Source organism: Phoca vitulina, unplaced genomic scaffold (genome assembly GCF_004348235.1).
Source record: "Phoca vitulina isolate PV1807 unplaced genomic scaffold, GSC_HSeal_1.0 scaffold2, whole genome shotgun sequence".
Lineage (NCBI taxonomy): Eukaryota > Metazoa > Chordata > Mammalia > Carnivora > Phocidae > Phoca > Phoca vitulina.
In genome coordinates this window covers 90,184,993-90,203,449 of record NW_022589705.1, presented here as the reverse complement: position 1 = coordinate 90,203,449, position 18,457 = coordinate 90,184,993, and the positions used below count along the sequence as shown (strand labels likewise).

The 18,457-nt window shown below is 53.4% G+C and overlaps 1 protein-coding gene across 5 annotated transcripts in view; it reads left to right on the top strand.

Moving 5' to 3' along the window:
* The window catches only part of KAZN (kazrin, periplakin interacting protein), a 1,052,477-nt gene extending 1,036,014 nt beyond the window's left edge, over positions 1 to 16,463 (top strand). For all 5 annotated transcript variants that reach the window (XM_032393243.1, XM_032393251.1, XM_032393236.1 and 2 more), the window contains 5 exons: positions 2,084 to 2,315; positions 3,786 to 3,887; positions 4,477 to 4,643; positions 8,993 to 9,107; positions 10,737 to 16,463. In XM_032393243.1, coding sequence (XP_032249134.1) covers positions 2,084 to 2,315; positions 3,786 to 3,887; positions 4,477 to 4,643; positions 8,993 to 9,107; positions 10,737 to 10,901 — 781 coding nt within the window. In that variant the 3' untranslated portion in view covers positions 10,902 to 16,463. The remainder of the gene's footprint in view (positions 1 to 2,083; positions 2,316 to 3,785; positions 3,888 to 4,476; positions 4,644 to 8,992; positions 9,108 to 10,736) is intronic.
* The last annotated feature ends 1,994 nt before the right edge of the window (positions 16,464 to 18,457 follow it).

Genomic DNA, 18,457 nt, shown 5'->3' with positions numbered 1-18,457 from the left:
ATGCTGAATAATTTCACTGCCCTAAGAAATCCCCTATTCTCCGCCTGTTCATCCCTCCCTCTCCTTAACCCCTGGTAGCTACTAATCTTTTGACTGTCTCCATAGTTTTGCCTTTTTCCAGAATGTCATATAACCGGAATCATACAGTATTGTGATTGGCTTCTTTCACTTAGTAAGGTGCATTTAAGGTTCCACCACTGGAAGGTTCTAAGCAGAGGAGGGACATGATCTGATTGAGGTTTTTAAAAGACCATCTGGCTACTGTGGGGAAAGTGGATGAGAAGGGGTGGGGCAGGCGGTGGGGGGGTGCGTGGGGGAAGTAAGGAGGCAATTTCTGAAATCTATGCCGCAGGTAGTGGTAGCTTGAACCCAGAAAAGGAGAAAAAGGGACAGACACACGGACCAGAATGACTGATAGACCTGGTGGGGGAGGGGAGACTGAGGGCAAATGAGGACCGGAGCTGGGGGATGGTGGGGGGTGGGGAAGAGCTGGGAGAGGGGACAGGGCATTTTGTTTAGAGCCCATTAAATGTGAGATGTGTGACAGGCAGGAGATGCCCAAGGGGGCAGTTAGTAAGCAGCTGGGTCTCAGAAGAGAGAAGAAGGGAGCGATGAGAATTTGGGAGTCCTCGTTTACATTACATTTGTAATCCAGAGCCCTGGAAATGGGTGCCACCAGGGAACAGAGAGTGTGGGGAAGAAGAAAGAAAGGAAGGGGCTGTGAGGGAAGATGCGCCCATTATACAACAGCATGCGTCCCAAGCACGGCGGTTGTAGCTGTTCAGTATATACTGGTGGAATGAAGGAAAGACAGCGAGGAGCCATATAGGAGCACCAGCAGGAGGGTGGTGCGGTCAGCCCTGGCCACTCTCCTGGAAGAGGGACTGGGGAGGGCTCAGAGGCAGGGGGACCAGTTGGAGCGCAGAGTCCAGGGAGACACAGAGTCCAGGGAGACACAAAGTCCCGGAGTGAGCAGTGGAGAGTGGAAAGGAGGAAGGTGAGTCAGGTGGAGCTGAAAATCCCACCCAGGCCTCCAGCTTGAGTGGCTGGTGGGCAGCTCTTTAGAGACGGGTGCACAGGGAGGGGCTGGGAAGTGGGTGAAGGGTATTCTATCTGGGGGCAAGGGAAGAATGCTGGTCCCGATCCCAGACCTGGGGAGGAGGGTGGTGTCACTCCGTAAGCCCATATTTCCCTATCACATCCTGATCCCTTTGTGGGGTCCCCCTACCTGGCAGCCCCACAGGTCATTTCTCAAGTCCCTCCACAGGTGGGATACGCTGTTCTCATTCCTTCTGTGCGGCTGCCACCGTATGGCGATCAGGGGAATGACAGCCAAGGGGACCTCTTGCCAGGAGCATCCACCTCTTTATGCATTTGAGAAATATTCCTTGTGCACCTACTATGTGTGCAGGACTGAGATAGGTGTGGGATACAGACAAATCTGAGATATAGCAGTGAGGAGAAAGGGCTTGAAATAGGCAAAACGGGGGTTTTAATTCTGATTCCGAGACATGCCACAGTGTGACTCTGGGCAAAGTCTGAGCTTCTTGGTTTGTAGAGCGAGGACAAACGGCCCAGGCCACAGCATTGCGGGCTCCGGGGATTCTGTAGAGGAACATGCCCAGGGGGCCACACCCAGGGGCAGGTTGGGGATGTGGAGGGCTCCCAGAGGTGCCACCTCCTTCTGCACACGTCCCTGCCGTTCTGCTACCGTCTCTTTCCACTCCGTGCGTCTGAATGTGCTTTCTTCCCTTTTCCTGTTCCTTTTGTCTGCCTCTCTATTGATCCCTCTTCTGTTCTTTGGGGCTCGCTCTGTTTCTCTGTCTGTCTCTGTCTTTCTCCTTCCACTCTCTGCATCCACCTCTCTCCCCATCTCTGCTTTGTCTCTCTCTTCCTCTCGGTCTCTCCACTGCATCCCTTTTCCTGTCCGTCTCTGTGATGTCTTGGTCCCCCACCCTACTCTGCCCTGTTCTTTTCCCTCTGTCTTCATCTCTGCCCATCTCTGCCCCATTTCTACCTGTCTCTCTGTTTCTGCCACCTGTCCCCACCCATCCGTCTCTCTGGCCATGTCTGTCCTCACCAGCCTGTCCAAAGCCGCTGACCTGGACCATCACTGGGTGGCCAAGGCCTGGCTGAATGACATCGGGCTGTCCCAGTACTCTCAGGCCTTCCAAAACCACCTGGTCGACGGGCGAATGCTGCACTCCCTGATGAAGCGGGACCTGGAGAAGCACCTCAATGTGTCCAAGAAGTTCCACCAGGTCAGCATCCTGCTGGGGATTGAGCTGCTGTACCAAGTGAACTTCAGCAGGGAGGTGAGGACCAGGGCAGGAGATGGAGGCATCTTCCACAGCCCTTCTTTCCCCACTGGCACCCATTGTCCATCCAACTATCTGCCTATCCATGCATCTGTCTACACACACATCCATCCACGTGGCCATCCATGCATCCATCCACACACGCATCCATCCACCTGGCCATCCATGCATCCATCCACACATGCATCCATCCCTCCCCCTCTCCCTCCCTTTTTCCAATAGCTGCTTACTGAGCATGGGTCAGGCCCTGTGTCCAATTCAGGGGAAGTGGGGAACCCTCATCTTCCAAGAGTTCACTGCTCATCAGGGAGAACCACAAAGAAGCTGGTGCCACCATACCATGGAAAGTTGGCCCAATGAGGAAGTCCAGGATTTTATGAAAACCCAAAGCTGTAGCTTCCAGAGGGATCAGGGAGGGCTTCCCCGAGGTAGTGACAGCAGGACTGAGAACTGAGAGGGGAATTCCAGGCATCAGTCAGCAGGACGTGTGAGCGAAAAGCAACCTAACAGAGGGAACAGCACAAGCAAAGGCCCAGAGGACAGAATGTGCGGTCCCAGCGTTGGGTCTGAGGTGGGGGAGTGAACGGGGAGGCCAGCTAGGTGACCAGGGACCAGGGGGGAGAGTCAGAGTTTGGACTCTGAGTGCCCCCTTGACTCTGAGCCTGCCAAGTCAGACAGCACGGGGGGCATCTGCTTTAGCTCCCCCAGGACCCAAAGATTCCCGAGGCCGCTGGGCCCTACAGGGCGGCGGCAGTCCAGACAGCCTACTTTTCCTAGAGTGAAGTCAGAGCACAAGCCGCCCAGGGTCAGGAGGAGAGGCCCAGAGGAGGGAGCTGTCCAGTTCTTCAGCCCTTCTCACACACCAGCCGCAGGGCCCTGGGCACCAGGAACCCCAGTCTGGTGAACCCCAGAGACATGCTGGAAGATCGTGACAGTGAAGTGTGAATGGGCATGGTCAGGGCACGTTGGAGGAATCCATAGGCCGGGGGGTCCCTGGGTCCACCACCAGCCCGGAGCCCTTTGTCTGGGAGCCAGTCCCCCCAAGGAAGGCTGGTGAAAAGGGACCAAGCTGATCCCTCTACAGGTTGCCATGAGTGATGTTTTGTAGGTGACACTCGTTGCCCTCAGGGGCTGGGTGGACCCACAGAAGACAGCCCCTCATGGAAGAGCCGCATTGTTGGGCTCCTACTCCATGTCAGGAAAGCGGGGGTCTGGGATATACAAACTAGGCAGCTGCTGGGGGGGTCTCACCCAGCCCTCCACCCCCAGAAGCAGGCTTCTCCCCATTTCCCAGAATGAAAAGCCAAGCCCCAGATGGACAGGGCCAGAGAACCCGGGGCTCACCGGCCAGAACTTCTCCTTGTACCAGCACCCAGGGTCCCCCCAACATCGTGGATGCTTGCTCCTTGGGACCTCTGTGTGCTCCCCCACCCCCAGCTGACCCACTGTCTCCCCCCTCCCCACAAGGCCCTCCAGGAGCGCCGCGCCCGGTGCGAGACACAGAACATAGACCCCGTGGTCTGGACCAACCAGCGGGTGCTCAAGTGGGTGCGGGACATTGACCTGAAGGTGAGGGGCTGGTGGGCGGGGGGTGGGCTGGGGGTGATCACAGGCATCTGCAAATCCCATGCACGTTTGTGTGTCCATTTTGCATGAGCCGGCGTTGTTGCCCAAGCTGGTGAGAAAGCCTGCCTCCTGTTTCTCAGGAAGAGGGAGCACCCACCCCACCCCTACAACAAGACCCCCATTCATGATGGCTTTCTCCTAGCAGGGGTGGAGAGGCTGGGCTGTCCTCTGAAGCAAGGCTGAGGTTGAATCCAGGCTCATCTCATTGGACAAGTTTTTATGGGCTGCCTGCCAAGATCTGGGGATACATCAGTGACAAAATAGTCTTGGTCACTGTCCTCATGGCCCTAAAAGAGTGGGGGATTCCCCCTGAGCCTTACACTAACTGGTCCCCAGGGGAACAAGCCCTTGCTGTTGGGGGCATGTCCCCACTTGGAGCTGAGGGCACCTCAAGCCAGCAGGGCAGCTCCTCGGGACGCCTCAGGACAACAGGGTGGTCCTCACAGCTTAACAGGGCAGGACACCAGGGCAGACCTGTCAAGTAACAAGGCGGCCCCCACCGCAGGCTAACCAGCCTGTGCCTTGCCCTCAGGAGTATGCGGACAACCTGACCAACAGCGGCATTCATGGTGCCGTGTTGGTTCTGGAACCCACGTTCAACGCCGAAGCCATGGCTACCGCCCTGGGCATCCCCAGCGGGAAGCACATTCTCCGGAGACACCTGGCAGAGGAGATGAGCGCCATCTTCCACCCAGCCAAGTGAGTGTGGGCTGCTGGCTTCGGAAGCAGGTGATCCTGACTTCCCCCTGGCCCCCTCACTTCCTGGATCCCACTTCTTCCCTACAGCACAGTGGCCTCCTTTTATAGATCAGGAAACAGAGGCTCCAAGAAGCAAAGTGCTTTAGCCTGAAGGTCATAGTTGAAAACGAGGTGGCCAGTCCAGGCAGGAAATGCTGTGGAGACAGAGGTTTGGATGCAGGGATGAGCATACTAATGGTGCTCATGGTCCAGATGAGCAGGCCAGGTCAGCCTACCTACCCCAGGCTCCTCGTCTGAAAAGTAACCAGAGAGAAAGCACCTGGACAGACAAATTAGGCCCCCTCTCTGGGGATTCTCTCCTTAAAATATTTGCAGTTAAGCTAAAGTCACCATTTATTAGACACTTGTTATGGGCACTAATTTCATCCTCATGACAATACCAAGAAATCGGTGTCACTATCCCTCCTTTATAGATGGAAATACTTATTTAAAAGGGCCAAGGTACTTGCCCAAGGTCACACAGCTAGTAAGGAGCAGAGCCTAGATTTGTCCTTTGCTCTAATAATATGGCATATTATGTTGATTTTCATACATTGGACCAACCTTGCATTCCTAGGATAAATCCCACTTTGTCCTTTTTATATGTTGCTGGACTAGGTTTGCTAGCATTTTGATGAGGATTTTTTGCATCTATATTTATAAAGGATGTTTGTCAGTAGGGGCTTTTTCTTGTGATATTTTTGTGTGGTTTTGGTATCAGAGTAATACTGGCCTCATAGGATGAGTTAGGAAGTATTCTCTCCTCTTCTGTTTTTTGTTTTGTTTTTTTTTTAATTGGAAGAGTTTGTGAAGGATTGGTGTTCATTATTCCTTAAACATTTGGTAGAATTCACTGGTGAAACCACATGATCCTGGGCTTTTCTTTGTGGAAAGGTTTTGGTTTTTTGTTTTGGGGGGGGTTTGGTTTTTTTCCTACTTCAATTTTATTTGTTACAGATCTATTCAGATTTTCTATTTCTTCTTGAATCAGTTTGAATAGGTTTATATCTTTCTAGAAATTTGTCTGTTTCATCTAGGTTAACTAATTTGTTGGCATACAGTTAGTTGATTTTATAATCATTTCCCTATAATCTCACTTCTTTCTGTAGAGTTGGTAGTACTGTCTCTTCTCTCATTCCTGGTTTCAATAATTTGAGTCACTCTGTAATTCTCGATCAGTCTAGCTAAAGCTTGGTCCCTTTTGTTGACAGAACTCAGGTTTGAATCTGAGGCTCTCTGAGTCAGAACCCTGAGTGCTGAGCCCCCAAACCACATGAAGCCTCAGAAAGCATCTGGGCTACACCCCATGTTATACAGAAACTGAGGCTTGGGGGATGGGGAATTGTGCATCCGTGGCAACAATCCAGAAGTCTTGAACTGCCCTGACCCATCGGCAGGATAATACCCAAGTGATTCTCAAAGTGAGGTCCACAGAGCCCTGCAGCAAAATCATTGGTACTCTTGTGAAATGCAGATCCCCTGGCCCAAACTCAGATCCACAGGACCAGTATTTACTGGGAGAGCCCAGGAATCTACATTTTGGGCATTTTGAGGTAGTTCTATGGAGACCAGAGTTTGACAAGATCCCTATTCCTTGAGCCATGACTCAACAGGTGCAGGAAAGAGGCTTTCCTCCTAAGAATTGTCCACCCTCCCTGACCTCCCTTCTGGAGCCATGTGACCTGTAATGGCCTTAATATATTCTGAGCCCTAGATAGGTAGCACTAGCTAAACATTAGCAGGCATTCATGTATCTGATTAAACCCTTGACCACCCCCGAGGTCACAGGTGCATTAAGGACTATCTAGGATTCGTGGGTGAGCACTGGGGACGTTTCTCGTGGGGCACAAATAGAGTAGGTTCTTACGTTGTTGGCAGGCCAGGGATTCCCTTAAGAATGAGATGAAAGTTGGGGCGCCTGGGTGGCTCAGTTGGTTAAGCGACTGCCTTCGGCTCAGGTCATGATCCTGGAGTCCCGGGATCGAGTCCCGCATCGGGCTCCCTGCTTGCCAGGGAGTCTGCTTCTCCCTCTGACCCTCCTCCCTCTCATGCTCTCTGTCTCTCATTCTCTCTCTCTCTCAAATAAATAAATAAAAAATCTTTAAAAAAAAAAAAAAGAATGAGATGAAAGCAATCCTTCCAATATGAGGATAAGGAAGAAGAAAGTGGACTCGGTCCTCTTCATTTTACAGACGAGGATCTGAGCTGGTCAGCCAGGGCACGGAGAGGCGGTGTCTGTCCATGGCCCATGTGCCAGTTCTCCTTGGAGCTCTTTGCTGAGAACTTGCCATAGACCATGGGAAGAGATTTTAGTCAACTTGGGGGAAACAGAATTTCATGGGTTTCTAAGAAATTTTAGAGACCACCCCTATTGGTGCAAGAGTCCCTAGCTAAGTAAAACACCAGTGGAGACAGTGATCCCCAGGCCTGGTTAATATCACCACGATATTTAACCACATGCCCGGGATTATATTAACCAGGCTCTTCAGGCTTTGCCCCAGGACTTCTCTGCAGTGGTCCAAGCGGTGAAGCTGCCCCGTCCACGGCCCTCTTGCTCCCTCTCCTGTTGCTGACTTCAGCTTTCTGGAGAGAGAGGGGGCAGGGCAGGTGGTACTGGCCCTTTAGGGTGAGTGCTTCCACAAGGCTCTGATGGGGTGGAAAGATTCAGATGGAGAAACATCGACCATTGAATAGCTATCAAGGGCTAACCCAAGACTCCATCCCAGACTGAATCGAAGGCTGGGGGAGCCTGATGGAAAGATAAGGCGAAATAATGCATAAAGCAATTGGGAGAGGAACCCAGGCATGGTGAAGCACCCAACAACGCAACTATTATCAGTTATTTTTCCAAACCCACTACCAGCACCTCCGTGGCTGCCGCTCTTTCTTCCTCCACAGGGAGATGGCTGGAATGTGGGTTCCAATCCTGACTGTGCTGCTTTCTACCATGTTAGACACAGCAGGTGATTTCAGCCCTCTGAACCTCAGTTTCTCATCTGTAATATGGGAATATGAGTCCTCCCTCCCCACAGCTTTGTTAACAGGATTCAGGGAGGCAAACTGTTATGCAGTGCACCGGACACAGACCCCCCCACAACAACTGATAGTTCGTGCCCCCCAACTTCACACGAGCACTGGAGTATCTCCATGACGTGCTTTCCTCTGGAACTGGTTACATGGGGCCCCCCTTCCTGTCGATGTGCTCCATCTTTCTCCTTAGCATTTCAGTGGGGAAGAGCAATTCCTCTATGAACTCTGAAAGATTTTACCATCAAGCACACAGAGTAAGAGGCCTTGTCATGTCTCCCACCTCGGTGGCTGGCAGGCTTCCCAAGCTGCAGAGTCAGGGGAGGGGATTCTCCCGGGGTGGGGGGCACACTGAGATTTTCAGGCACCCATGACAAGGTGATGTGTTATGACATTCTGTCCACCCAACCCCTAGCAGTCATTGAAATGTGAGCATAGAGATCAGGCACTGGGGTGGTTCAGGGGTGGTCCCATGTAAAAAGGAGCCACAGCAGGGCCTTTGGGGGCTCAATTCTGGCTCCTCCATCATCATCCTCTCTGTGATTTTAAGCAAGAAATTTGCCCCCTCTGAGCCTGTTCCCTCAACTTGAAATGGGGATAATCACTCCTTCTCAGGGTTTCTGGAAGGGTTCAAGGACCTCAACTCCGTCCTTACAGCAAGAAAGCAGGCTATGATAACATGTAAACTAATGGGCATGCCTGGGTTCCAATAAAACTTTATTTGCTAAATCAGTCAGCTGGCCAGCTCCAGCCTGCAGGCTGCAGTTTGCCAAATCCTAGTCTAAGAGAAGCCTTCGATGCTTTAACACAGGGAAGGGAGTAATGGGGTCACTTCAGGCAATAAGTCAATGGTGGGGGTGGGGGACACAGATTTCAAATGCAGAGTGGGGGAAATTTTCCTGGTGCTTCTCAAGTCATGCCAGTGAGCTCAAATGTGGGGATTCTCCCATCCAGTCTTCCCTTCCTGGTAAGGTTTGCAGCACGCTGGAGGGGGAAGAGCGCGACCTTGGAGTCTCACAGACTTGGATTCAGATCTTGGCTCTGCTGCTTGCAGCTGGGTAATCCTGGGCAAATCGCTTAACCTCTCTGAGCTGCCCCCCTTTTGCCCCAACTGTCATGCAGGGATGTTGTGAGGATTGCTTTCGTAAAGTGCTTAGCATGGGGGGGGGGGGGGCGCACACAGGAGGTCCGCAGTAAATCACAGCGGTTATGGTCATTGTCACCCGTGTGAGTGTGCCTGTCTCTGGGGGGCGGCAGCTGACTCAGTATGGATCTCTCCCCAGCTCCTCAGGCATCCGGGAGGCTGAGCGCTTCGGAACACCCCCAGGGAGGGCCTCCAGCATCACCCGGGCGGGGAAGGAGGAGAACAGCGGTGGTATCAAGTACAAGGCTGGCCGGGTAAGTCACTGGATGCCTTCACCTGTGAGTCCTGCAGCCCAGGGAAGGTCTTGTCATCTGGGCCCATGGTGGCCCCTCCCAGCTCCTCTCTTGGCCTGTGGAGGAGGACTGATGGGCCAGGTCACAGATGCAGCCAGGAGGGAGGAAGCAGCCTCCAGTTGACCCGCATGATGCTTAAGCCCCTGCCCCCCGCCCCAGGCTTAGAGTAGCATCTTGAAGTGGAGGTCTCACCTGCCCACATCAGAATCACCTGGCCAGTTGCTTAACAGGCAGATTCTGGGACCCACCTGGGTCTCGAAGCCAAGGGCCTCAGGGGTGAGGGGGAACCCTACGTACAGCCAACCTGCCCAGACTCTGAGAACCACTGACTTACCTTTTGAACTTTGGTGACCTGACCAATAGCAGCAGATTAGCCTCCGGTCTATGAAAGTGCATGCAGTTTGCCTGTGTTCACACAGACTCAGACTGACCCAGATTCCTAAATGGAAGTGTGTAGGCACAGATGGGAGAAGTGGATAATCCAAAAATTCTTCCGTTCATTCAGCAAACACTTTTTGGATACTGACTGTGTTTGAGGCACCATCCTGAGCATGAATGGGAATAAGCATGAATAAATTCCCACCCTTACTCTTACGGTGCACTCAGTCTAGAACATGCAGTCTCGAATGGGGTGAAAATTGGTTCTTGGGGGAGGGGCAAACCTGTCACTCTCTCTCTCTATGAAGAACAGGTATACATATGGGACATTAACAGAAGCACGGTGTATCTGTGGTGTGAAAATTTCATGGTGGGGGTGTCATTAGGGGGATATATCTTAAAAGGCTCCTTTTTTAAGGTGGCAACATTGAACAAAAGGTTGAGGAACACTGGTCTGGAAACAAAAGCCATCAAAGAAATAAAGCGGTACAAAGCGCTATCAGGATTATTCTCATGGAGAGATGTTCAAAATAAGAGATAAATTCATACTGAGAGCCTAGTGCATATAACCACAATAGCTGCCCTTTGCAAGCACCACGCTGTGTGCTTTACAGATCTGATTTCTACTCTTTGCAACTCCTCTGGGAGAAAGGAATTGCTGTTCTCACTTGGAACCTGAGAAAACGGGGGCTCAGAGAGGGCAGGTGACTGGTCCAGGGTCACACAGCTGAGAAGTGACAGAGCAGGGATCCAAACCCTGGTTTGCGAGTCTCCACAACACCTGCTCTTTCTGCCACACCAGGAGGTGCTAGAATATTTCTTCCTGACCTGGGAACGCAGTCAGACTTCACGCCCGTGCTCAAACGTTCTCACCTCTCCTCCATCGTACCCATTCTCAACTCTCCTCCCGCTGAGGAGGGAGATGCGAGACTTTTGAGGACAATCAGAAAGACTATATTTGTCCTCACCCTTAGCAACCGACCAGTTCCTTCAGTTGGGAACACGAAGCTCTCTCCTAAGGTTAGCTCACAAAATCCTCTCAGTGCTCTGGGCAGCAGAGTATGATTACTAATAGGAGGGGCACAGAGAGGTTAGACAAGTCGCTTAAGGTCACACAGCAATTAGAACGGGGGACCCCACATGCCCCAGATCCCAAACACTCAGTTCCTCTTCTCTTCTCCCCACCCTTCCATCTCATTTCTCTCTTCTCAGCTGCCCCTGGGGAAGATAGGAAGGGGCTTCAGCAGCAAAGACCCTGATTTTCATGATGACTATGGCTCTCTTCAAAATGAAGACTGTGGAGACGATGATCCCCAGGGCAGGCCGGAGCAGTGCCGTCCGGAAGGCTACAATGGCCTCGAGGTCACCAACGTGTAAGGAGCGGATGCCCCACCAGACCCAGCACGGACACCCCCACTGAGGATGAGTAGCCCAACGCTGCCACCACTGTACCTAGGGACCGTGGGCCGAGGATGCTCCCCTGCCCCCAGGCAAAACCCCAGCAGACTGCTGCGGTTTCAGATGGGGGCTCCAGGGAACAAGGAGGCACCAGCCTGCCTGACTCGAGCTGGTTGTGCACCTTCCTGCTCGGTGGAAGGACCTGTCAGCCCAGCCTCTCTGTCACCTGGGCTCCCCCTCAGAGTGACTGTCAGCCACTGAGCAGTCCAGGCGGTCCCTGGAGCCTTGAACTGAGCTGCCAAGGTGGGAGGAGGCCGGCGGTTCCCCCAAACACCCTCCCAGAAGGAGCAGGCGGGACTCCAACCAGACACACAGTGCTGGGAGCCAGCAAAGCCTGAGGCTGACCAGTGGGCCCTTCTGGCCAGCCCGGTGGAGCTCTTGGCTCCAGCAGCCATGCCCCCCATGACTGAGAAGTCCGGTTCTGACTTGGGTCACTGAATCTCTCTTGGGAGAATGCACAATGGGATGGTCATTCCCTGCTACCCTAAAAGCTGTGTGTCGCATGGGGCTGGACATGTAGAAAAGCTATTTGCCTTCTCCTCCCATGAGTGGCTGCACTGGGCGGAGGCAGGTGGATGATCCCGGCAGGGGCGGGGCTTGGTAGTGACATTTCCATTAAATGCAGATTTCCTGTCATCAGGATAAAGGATATCCTGAGGATAGGAGTGGGGATGATGGACTTAGGTCAGTGACAACCAAGAGTGACGGTGGGTTTGGGATTGGGAGCAGGGAAATACTTGTCATTGTTGACCCAACAGACATTTGTTGTGATTTCTCGGTCACCTGAAACAGGTGTGCACATCAGTGCCCTCATTGAGGTGAATCTTGCAGAGCAAAGTCATCAAGGTGGTGGAGAGAACCCCCAGCCCTTTTCCTGACTCTGCCACTGTTCTGCTATGTGGCTTCTTCCCAGTGGCCCCACCTCTCTGTGCCTCAACGTCTTCATCTACAATACTCCTGGTTCCCTCCCAGGGATGCTATGAGAATTAACACTTGCTAATGTCTATAACACACTTTGTAACCTCTCAGGAGACGGGTGGGAAGGTATGGGGACAGAAGGAAGCATCCGATTTCCCATTTATGACACAGAACTGACATTGAACTAGTCCCTCTGCAACTGTGTTCTGGTTGGGGCCACGTGCAAAAGGAGGACAAGGAATGCCTAACGTTCAGACTCTCTAGAGCCCCCAATAAGGCTTGACCAAAGAGAGAGAGAGAAAAGTCCGCGTACACCACCCTGGAAAATCGTTCCAATGATGTGTTCAGGATTGAGTCTGTTGACCTCGGTGCTGAGTGATGATTTGGGAGGGATGAAATGCATTGGGGTTCTACGGACACTTGGGTTATCAGAGAGAATCTTTTGTTGGGACCACAACATTGAAGCCATTCGCCCAAGAGTCAGTGAGAGGTCTGAATTTCCAAGACTTGAACAGGTAGGTGTCAGCCTCTGAGAACCGTCAAAGCACATGTTCTTCAACCCAATGAACCGTTTCCCCTCATAGGAAAAGCCTAAACCAAGGCCTGATGAACTTGAGAATGATTCCTCCCCAACGCCGAAGACCATGGTTTTCTCTCTGACCTTAGGATAAGCACAGCTTTTCTTGCCCCTGGAGACCAAGCGCCTGGATGGTGGACAGGTGGATGGCTCCCCTTTCATCTGACTATTTAGCCTCCTAGGGTCACATCTCCAATTCCAGGGCCTGAGGGAGAAGCTCTGGTATCTAACATAGCTTTGCTGAGGTTCCAAACTCCAGGATCTTAATGACATGCAGCCACACACGGGGCCTGAAGATGCAGAGCCCACAGCCTGGAGGGGGGCTCCCCTCTAACCTGATGCCACAGGTCCCTCCCAAGACAGCATCCAGGCTGGGTGACCCAGGACCCCAGGATCTGCCTCTTGGAAGCAGCAAACCAGGCGGGAAATTATTCCCACAGGGTGAGGAAGGATGGCACGAGGGGGCCCACATGCAGCTCTGACTATTTAAAGCCAACATTTGTCAGTAATGAAGCTGGCACTCCCCCCCATTCATTCCCATTGGGGATAAGATGGGCAAGTGGACAATTTGGGGGGTTACTGGTAGGGATGACATTGCCCCCCAAATTTGCAGCACTAGGCCAGCAGGCCTGGGGCAACGTGGACAATGTCGAAAGCACCTTTCAGTCCAAATGATACCCTAAGGCACATTCTCTCCCACCCGATGCTCCCACCCTTGGCAGCCAGCTGAGTGTTTGGAACTGGCTTTTCAACATGAGGACAGGTTGGGTGATAAATTAACAACCTCCACACAGAGTCAGATCAGGTGAGCTTTGTCTGCTGAAAAAAAATCCCAGACGTCAGCCCTGCTTCAAGGGTGGGCAAGAAGAGCAGGGGTGCAGAGGGACTTAGCAGAGAGATTCTGGTAGCGAACTGACTAAGGCTGGCGGAGCGGCCACCTACAGAACAGTGACCTGCCAGGTCCTGTCCAAAGGGCCCGAGTTGTGGTCTTGGGCCTTAAAGGGTGATAGGGCTTCCAGACCTGGGAAAGCATGAACGTGCCTCTTGGAGAGGTGTCCTATGCGCCCGTGGGTGCTAGCCCCTTAAGAAGAGGTAGTTGGTGCCAGAGGTTGGGGAGAACCCCAGTAGGCAGAGACACCCCGTATTTCTCCGAGAAGCTGGGGGCCAGAGCCCTCAGAAGGCATCTGCCCAGCAGACTCTCGGCTTTCTGACCCCAGACCCCTCTGAAAGGCCCCTTTGTCATTAGCTGCGCAAAGCTTCTCTCCTAGAAATCTGTCTGTCTGTCACCAGGGCCCAGGCTCTAGGAGGCAGGAAGAAGCCACATGAAAACCTGGAGCAGATGCAGGAGAAGGGAAGGGGCCTCCGCACAGCCCAGCCGGCACGGGAGGGGGGGCGGGGGGGGCTCAGAACAGTGACCCCACATCTTGAGGCATCGAGCAGGGCTGCACGCGACAGAACGGGAAGATCTGGCAGGACGAGACTTCGGTGTCCGCTGCGGGGGCACCTGGAGCCCTCTATTTCCCCAAGCCTAGCCCGCCCCGCTTCCCGTCAAAACCCGTCCGTGCGGGCACCACCTCCTCCAGGCTCCGGCGGGCTCCCGGCAGTGGCCCGGCGAGGAACAGAAAGCCTGGGGACACAGCAACTTCCGAAGCCAGCATTATTACCGACGGCTGGCTGGCGAGAAGAGTTTCCCAACACAGAGGCAGCTGTGGTTACAAAGGGAACAAGGTTATCCATGAGCAGAGGTGATGTCCCTGGCCTTTCAGTTGCTGGTCACAGCCCTGTGTCTTCCCAGGAGTAAATTTTAACACTGTAACAATAAATACTACTGCACAGTGCTCTACTGATCAGGTAGCCTGTTCCTCTCATTTAATCTTGCCAACAGCCGCTTTGAGAGAAATTACCGACCCATCTCCTAGATGGGGAAACTGAGGTTGGGGAGGCGGAGGAGCTTACTCAGCTCCATAAAGCTAAGAATTCCCAAGGCAGGGACTCAGACTCAGTCATCTGCCTCCCAACCCCAGGCTCATCCGACCCCGCTGCGAGCTTCCTACCCTGCCATGTCGGTGATCCCACCCCCACCCCCACCTCCCAGCATAGGATCTACCTCACCAGGTGGCATCACTCAAAGTGGAGTTCAGATGCGCCCTGTCCTGCTGGAAAAGTCTGGGGCCTATCCTCCCGATGCCGGGACCCCGATGCCGGGAGGGAAGCATCTGACAAGTGACCCCTCCCTTAGCATCAGTCGCTTGCCCGTGTCACTCCTCTCGGGGTACTTATTTTCAGACGGCCAGGACAGATCTCCAGTGATTGTGTCAGGCTGCCGTGACGAAACATCACCGACTGGGGGCTTACACAACAGACACATTTTTCCCAGTTCTGGAGGCTGCGCGTCCGAGATCCAGGTACCAGCTGATGCCGTTCTTGGTGAGGGCTCTTCCTGGTTCGCAGAAGCTCACCCGTGGCCGGGGAATTGATTGCAGACAGTGGTAATATGGGGGGGCGGGGACTCCCGGAGGACCCTTGAACTGAGACCTAAGTTCTGAGGAGCCAGCCCTGCCAGGACCCTGGGGGAAGAACATTCCAGGCCGTCAGAACTGAGCTAGATGCTGAGGATATAGTGGTGAATGAAGTCCTGCCCAGCCTCTGCCCTCACAGACAGTCCAGGGGGGGAAAGAGACACAAACCAACTACTCGAGCAGTGTGAGAATGTAACCACGACCAGTCTTGAGAGCAGAGGTAGCTCGTAGTTGGGAGGGCTTATCACATGGGCATTTAATGTAGTCAAGAGGAGGTGAGGCCTGGATAGAGGAGAGTTCAGCAGGTGAAGAGGAAAGGGAAAAGGATTCTAGATAGCCGGGACACCATGTGCAAAGGTCCTGTGGTAGGAGGGCCAGAGTAAATTAGGCTGAAAAAGGGCCCACATGGCTGGGAGAGAGAAGTGAAGGGCTCATCTCCTGAGAGTGCTGGAGGGACCTGCTGGGCTCCTGCCCATCTGTGTCACCCCGATTGCAAGCAGTGCTGCCTAACTGGACATGGAGTCTCCACCTTTTGCAGATGGGTCCCTCTTTCCGTTTGCTCCAGCTTGTGGCTAAATTGGGCTCCTTGGGTCACAGAATGACACAGTGGGCCCAGGAGGTGGCACCAGGGCTGTGAGGGCAGAGCTGACCTGAGGCCAACAGAGGTGTCAGGTGCCTCTTTCATGACCCCAAGTAGAAATCTGAGATGCCTATTTGAAGCCGTGCTGGTCAAAAGAGGACCTGGTAGTTCTAGCAGAGTCTCGGGGTGGAATCTCGTTGGCTCAGTGGGTTGGGGTCTCCAGCCTACCAGGGGTGGGGGCAGCCCGCCGGGTCCAATGTCCTGAGGGATGAGTGTCCGTGGCTCTTAGGGGACTCTGGCAGGGGGGTGCTTTAATGTGGCCCAAAGGCTTTCTCCTTCCCTGATAGAGGTCTCCTCTCCCTAGCAGTGGGGCAAGAACGGATCCCAGGGGAGACGACCCCCTGATATTCACAGAGTGAAAGAAACTTGAGTCCCAGTACCCAGCAGCTCACAGAAGCACCAGTGATGGATTCAAGGATTCAAGGTCGGACCCAGAGGTCAGACCTAGTAACAGACAGCCTTGACCAGACACGTGCCCTGTCCTTTACCGTAGGGTTTCTCAACCTCGGCACCATTGACATTCAGGACATACTTTATCAGGGGCCTGCCCTGTGCATTGCAAGATGTTCAGCAGCATCCCTGGCCTCTGCTCAGTAGATGCTGGTATCACCCCCACCATCCCGTCATGACAACTCCCACATTTTTCCCGACATCACCAAATGTCCCCTGGGGAGGCAGAATCACACACCCCCAGTTGAGAATCACAGCTGGATGTGTTTTTGCCCTTGAATCCCCCCCAGCAACCCCTTCAAGTAGGCATGGCTTTTCTCATCTGACAGATGGGGAAACTGAGGCATGGGGCGGTTACGTAGATTCCCAGTACGGGATTCCCAGTATGAGTTTGCTAGCGCAGCCATAACAAAGTGGCTTAAACATTGAAATTTAATGTCTCACAGTTCTAGAGGCTAGAAATCCAAGATCAAGGTGCCAGCAGGGTTGGTTTCTTCTGAGGCCCCTTTCCGGGGCGTGTAGACGGCTGTCTTCTCCTGGGGTCCTCACATGGTCTTCCCTCGGCCCCTGTGTCCCCTCTCCCTCTTCTTATAAAGACACCAGTCATACTGGATTAGGAGTGAGTGGGAGCGGGGAGCAGACTGGCTCTTGGCAGAGTCTGGGCTCAAAACCAATGGCCTGAGGCTGGCCAGCCACACCCAGCCTTTTTTTTTTTTTTTAAGATTTATTTGACAGAGAGAGACCCAGTGAGAGAGGGAACACAAGCAGGGGGAGTGGGAGAGGGAGAAGCAGCCTTCCTGCGGAGCAGGGAGCCCGACGCGGGGCTCGATCCCAGGACCCTGGGGTCATGACCTGAGCCGAAGGCAGACGCTTAATTGACTGAGCCACCCAGGCGCCCCCACACCCAGCTGTTTATAATAAAAAATTCCTAACGCCAAATGTTCCCAGGGCAGAAAAGCCTTCCTCTATACTAAGTACGACATTGGAAGCTGGATCCGCTCCCTCTGCCTGGCAGAAAATTGCTCTGTAAATTACAGGGTTGAAAGCAGCCCCTCGAGCTCCTGACTTAGAACAAGGTAATAATTTAGGGACTAGAACGGTCTGGTTGAGTGCGTTCCTATAATAGCTAATCTCACACTACACGCCCATCATGCCCATTTTATTAAAACACAAACAAACAAAAAAATAGGAAACAAGCATAGGTTTGGGACACTCGCCCAAGACCTCATAGAAAATTCATGACAGCAGCTGAGGTGCCGCCCTCCTTCCTCTTTCAACCCCGCTGGGAGTCGGAGAACAGGCCCGGGACTCTGTCCCTGCAAGCTCGGCCACAGACCCAGGCTATGTGGTCCGAGGCCAATTCCTTTCCAGGTCTGGGCCTCCCTATCTCTGCTGAGCATGCTTTCCCCTCCTCGGCCAGCCTTGGAGGATTGCTCCACCTTCACTTCTTGGGGGTGGGGCTGATAGGGGGGCTCCCCTTGCCCTCTCCACCTCCACTACCTCCATCCCCACCCCCACCCCCACTCGTGCCTTCAGGGAGGTCACAGGATCCTGGCTGGACCTATTCCAGCCCTGTGGGCCCCAAGGCCGTGCAAATGGCCCCAGGAGTAGGCGCTGAGGTCTGAGAGGGGAAAACCAGAATGCTTTTACCCAGATGGTTCCAAACAGGGACTGCAAGCTTAGCTCTCCCTTTCCTTCTGGATCGTGAGCCGTAAGATGTGCCCCTGAGTTGCAGGCTGCCGTGTCCCTGCCACAAGAGAACGGGACCAACCCAGGGCCAGAGTACAAGACACTTGAAGGCAGCAGGGAGGATCATATATTCTCTGGATCAACCTGTCGCTGCCAGATCCACCCTTGCTTCCTGAGACCCTAACCCCCCGCCCCACTCACCCCTCTTTGCTTCCCTGTGTGAGTTTGCTAGCGCAGCCATAACAAAGTGGCTTAAACATTGAAATTTAATGTGTCAGTTCTAGAGGCTAGAAATCCAAGATCAAGGTGCCAGCAGGGTTGGTTTCTTCTGAGGCCCCTTTCCGGGGCATGTAGACGGCTGTCTTCTCCCGGGGTCCTCACATGGTCTTCCCTCGGCCTCTGTGTCCCCTCTCCCTCTTCTTATAAAGACACCAGTCATACTGGATTAGGACCCACCCTAATGGCTTCATTTTAACTGATCACCTCTTTAAAGATACTGTTTCCATGCACAGTCCATTCTGAGGATGAGGCTTGCAACATGTACATTTTGGGGGGACACAATTCAGCCCATAACACTCTCCCCCATTCGCCCCCCCTCCCCCGGCCTACTTAAGTCAACATGAATTGGGTTTCAGTCTCCTGACCCTTGAGCCTCCATTAAGCTACACGCTATCCACTGGGC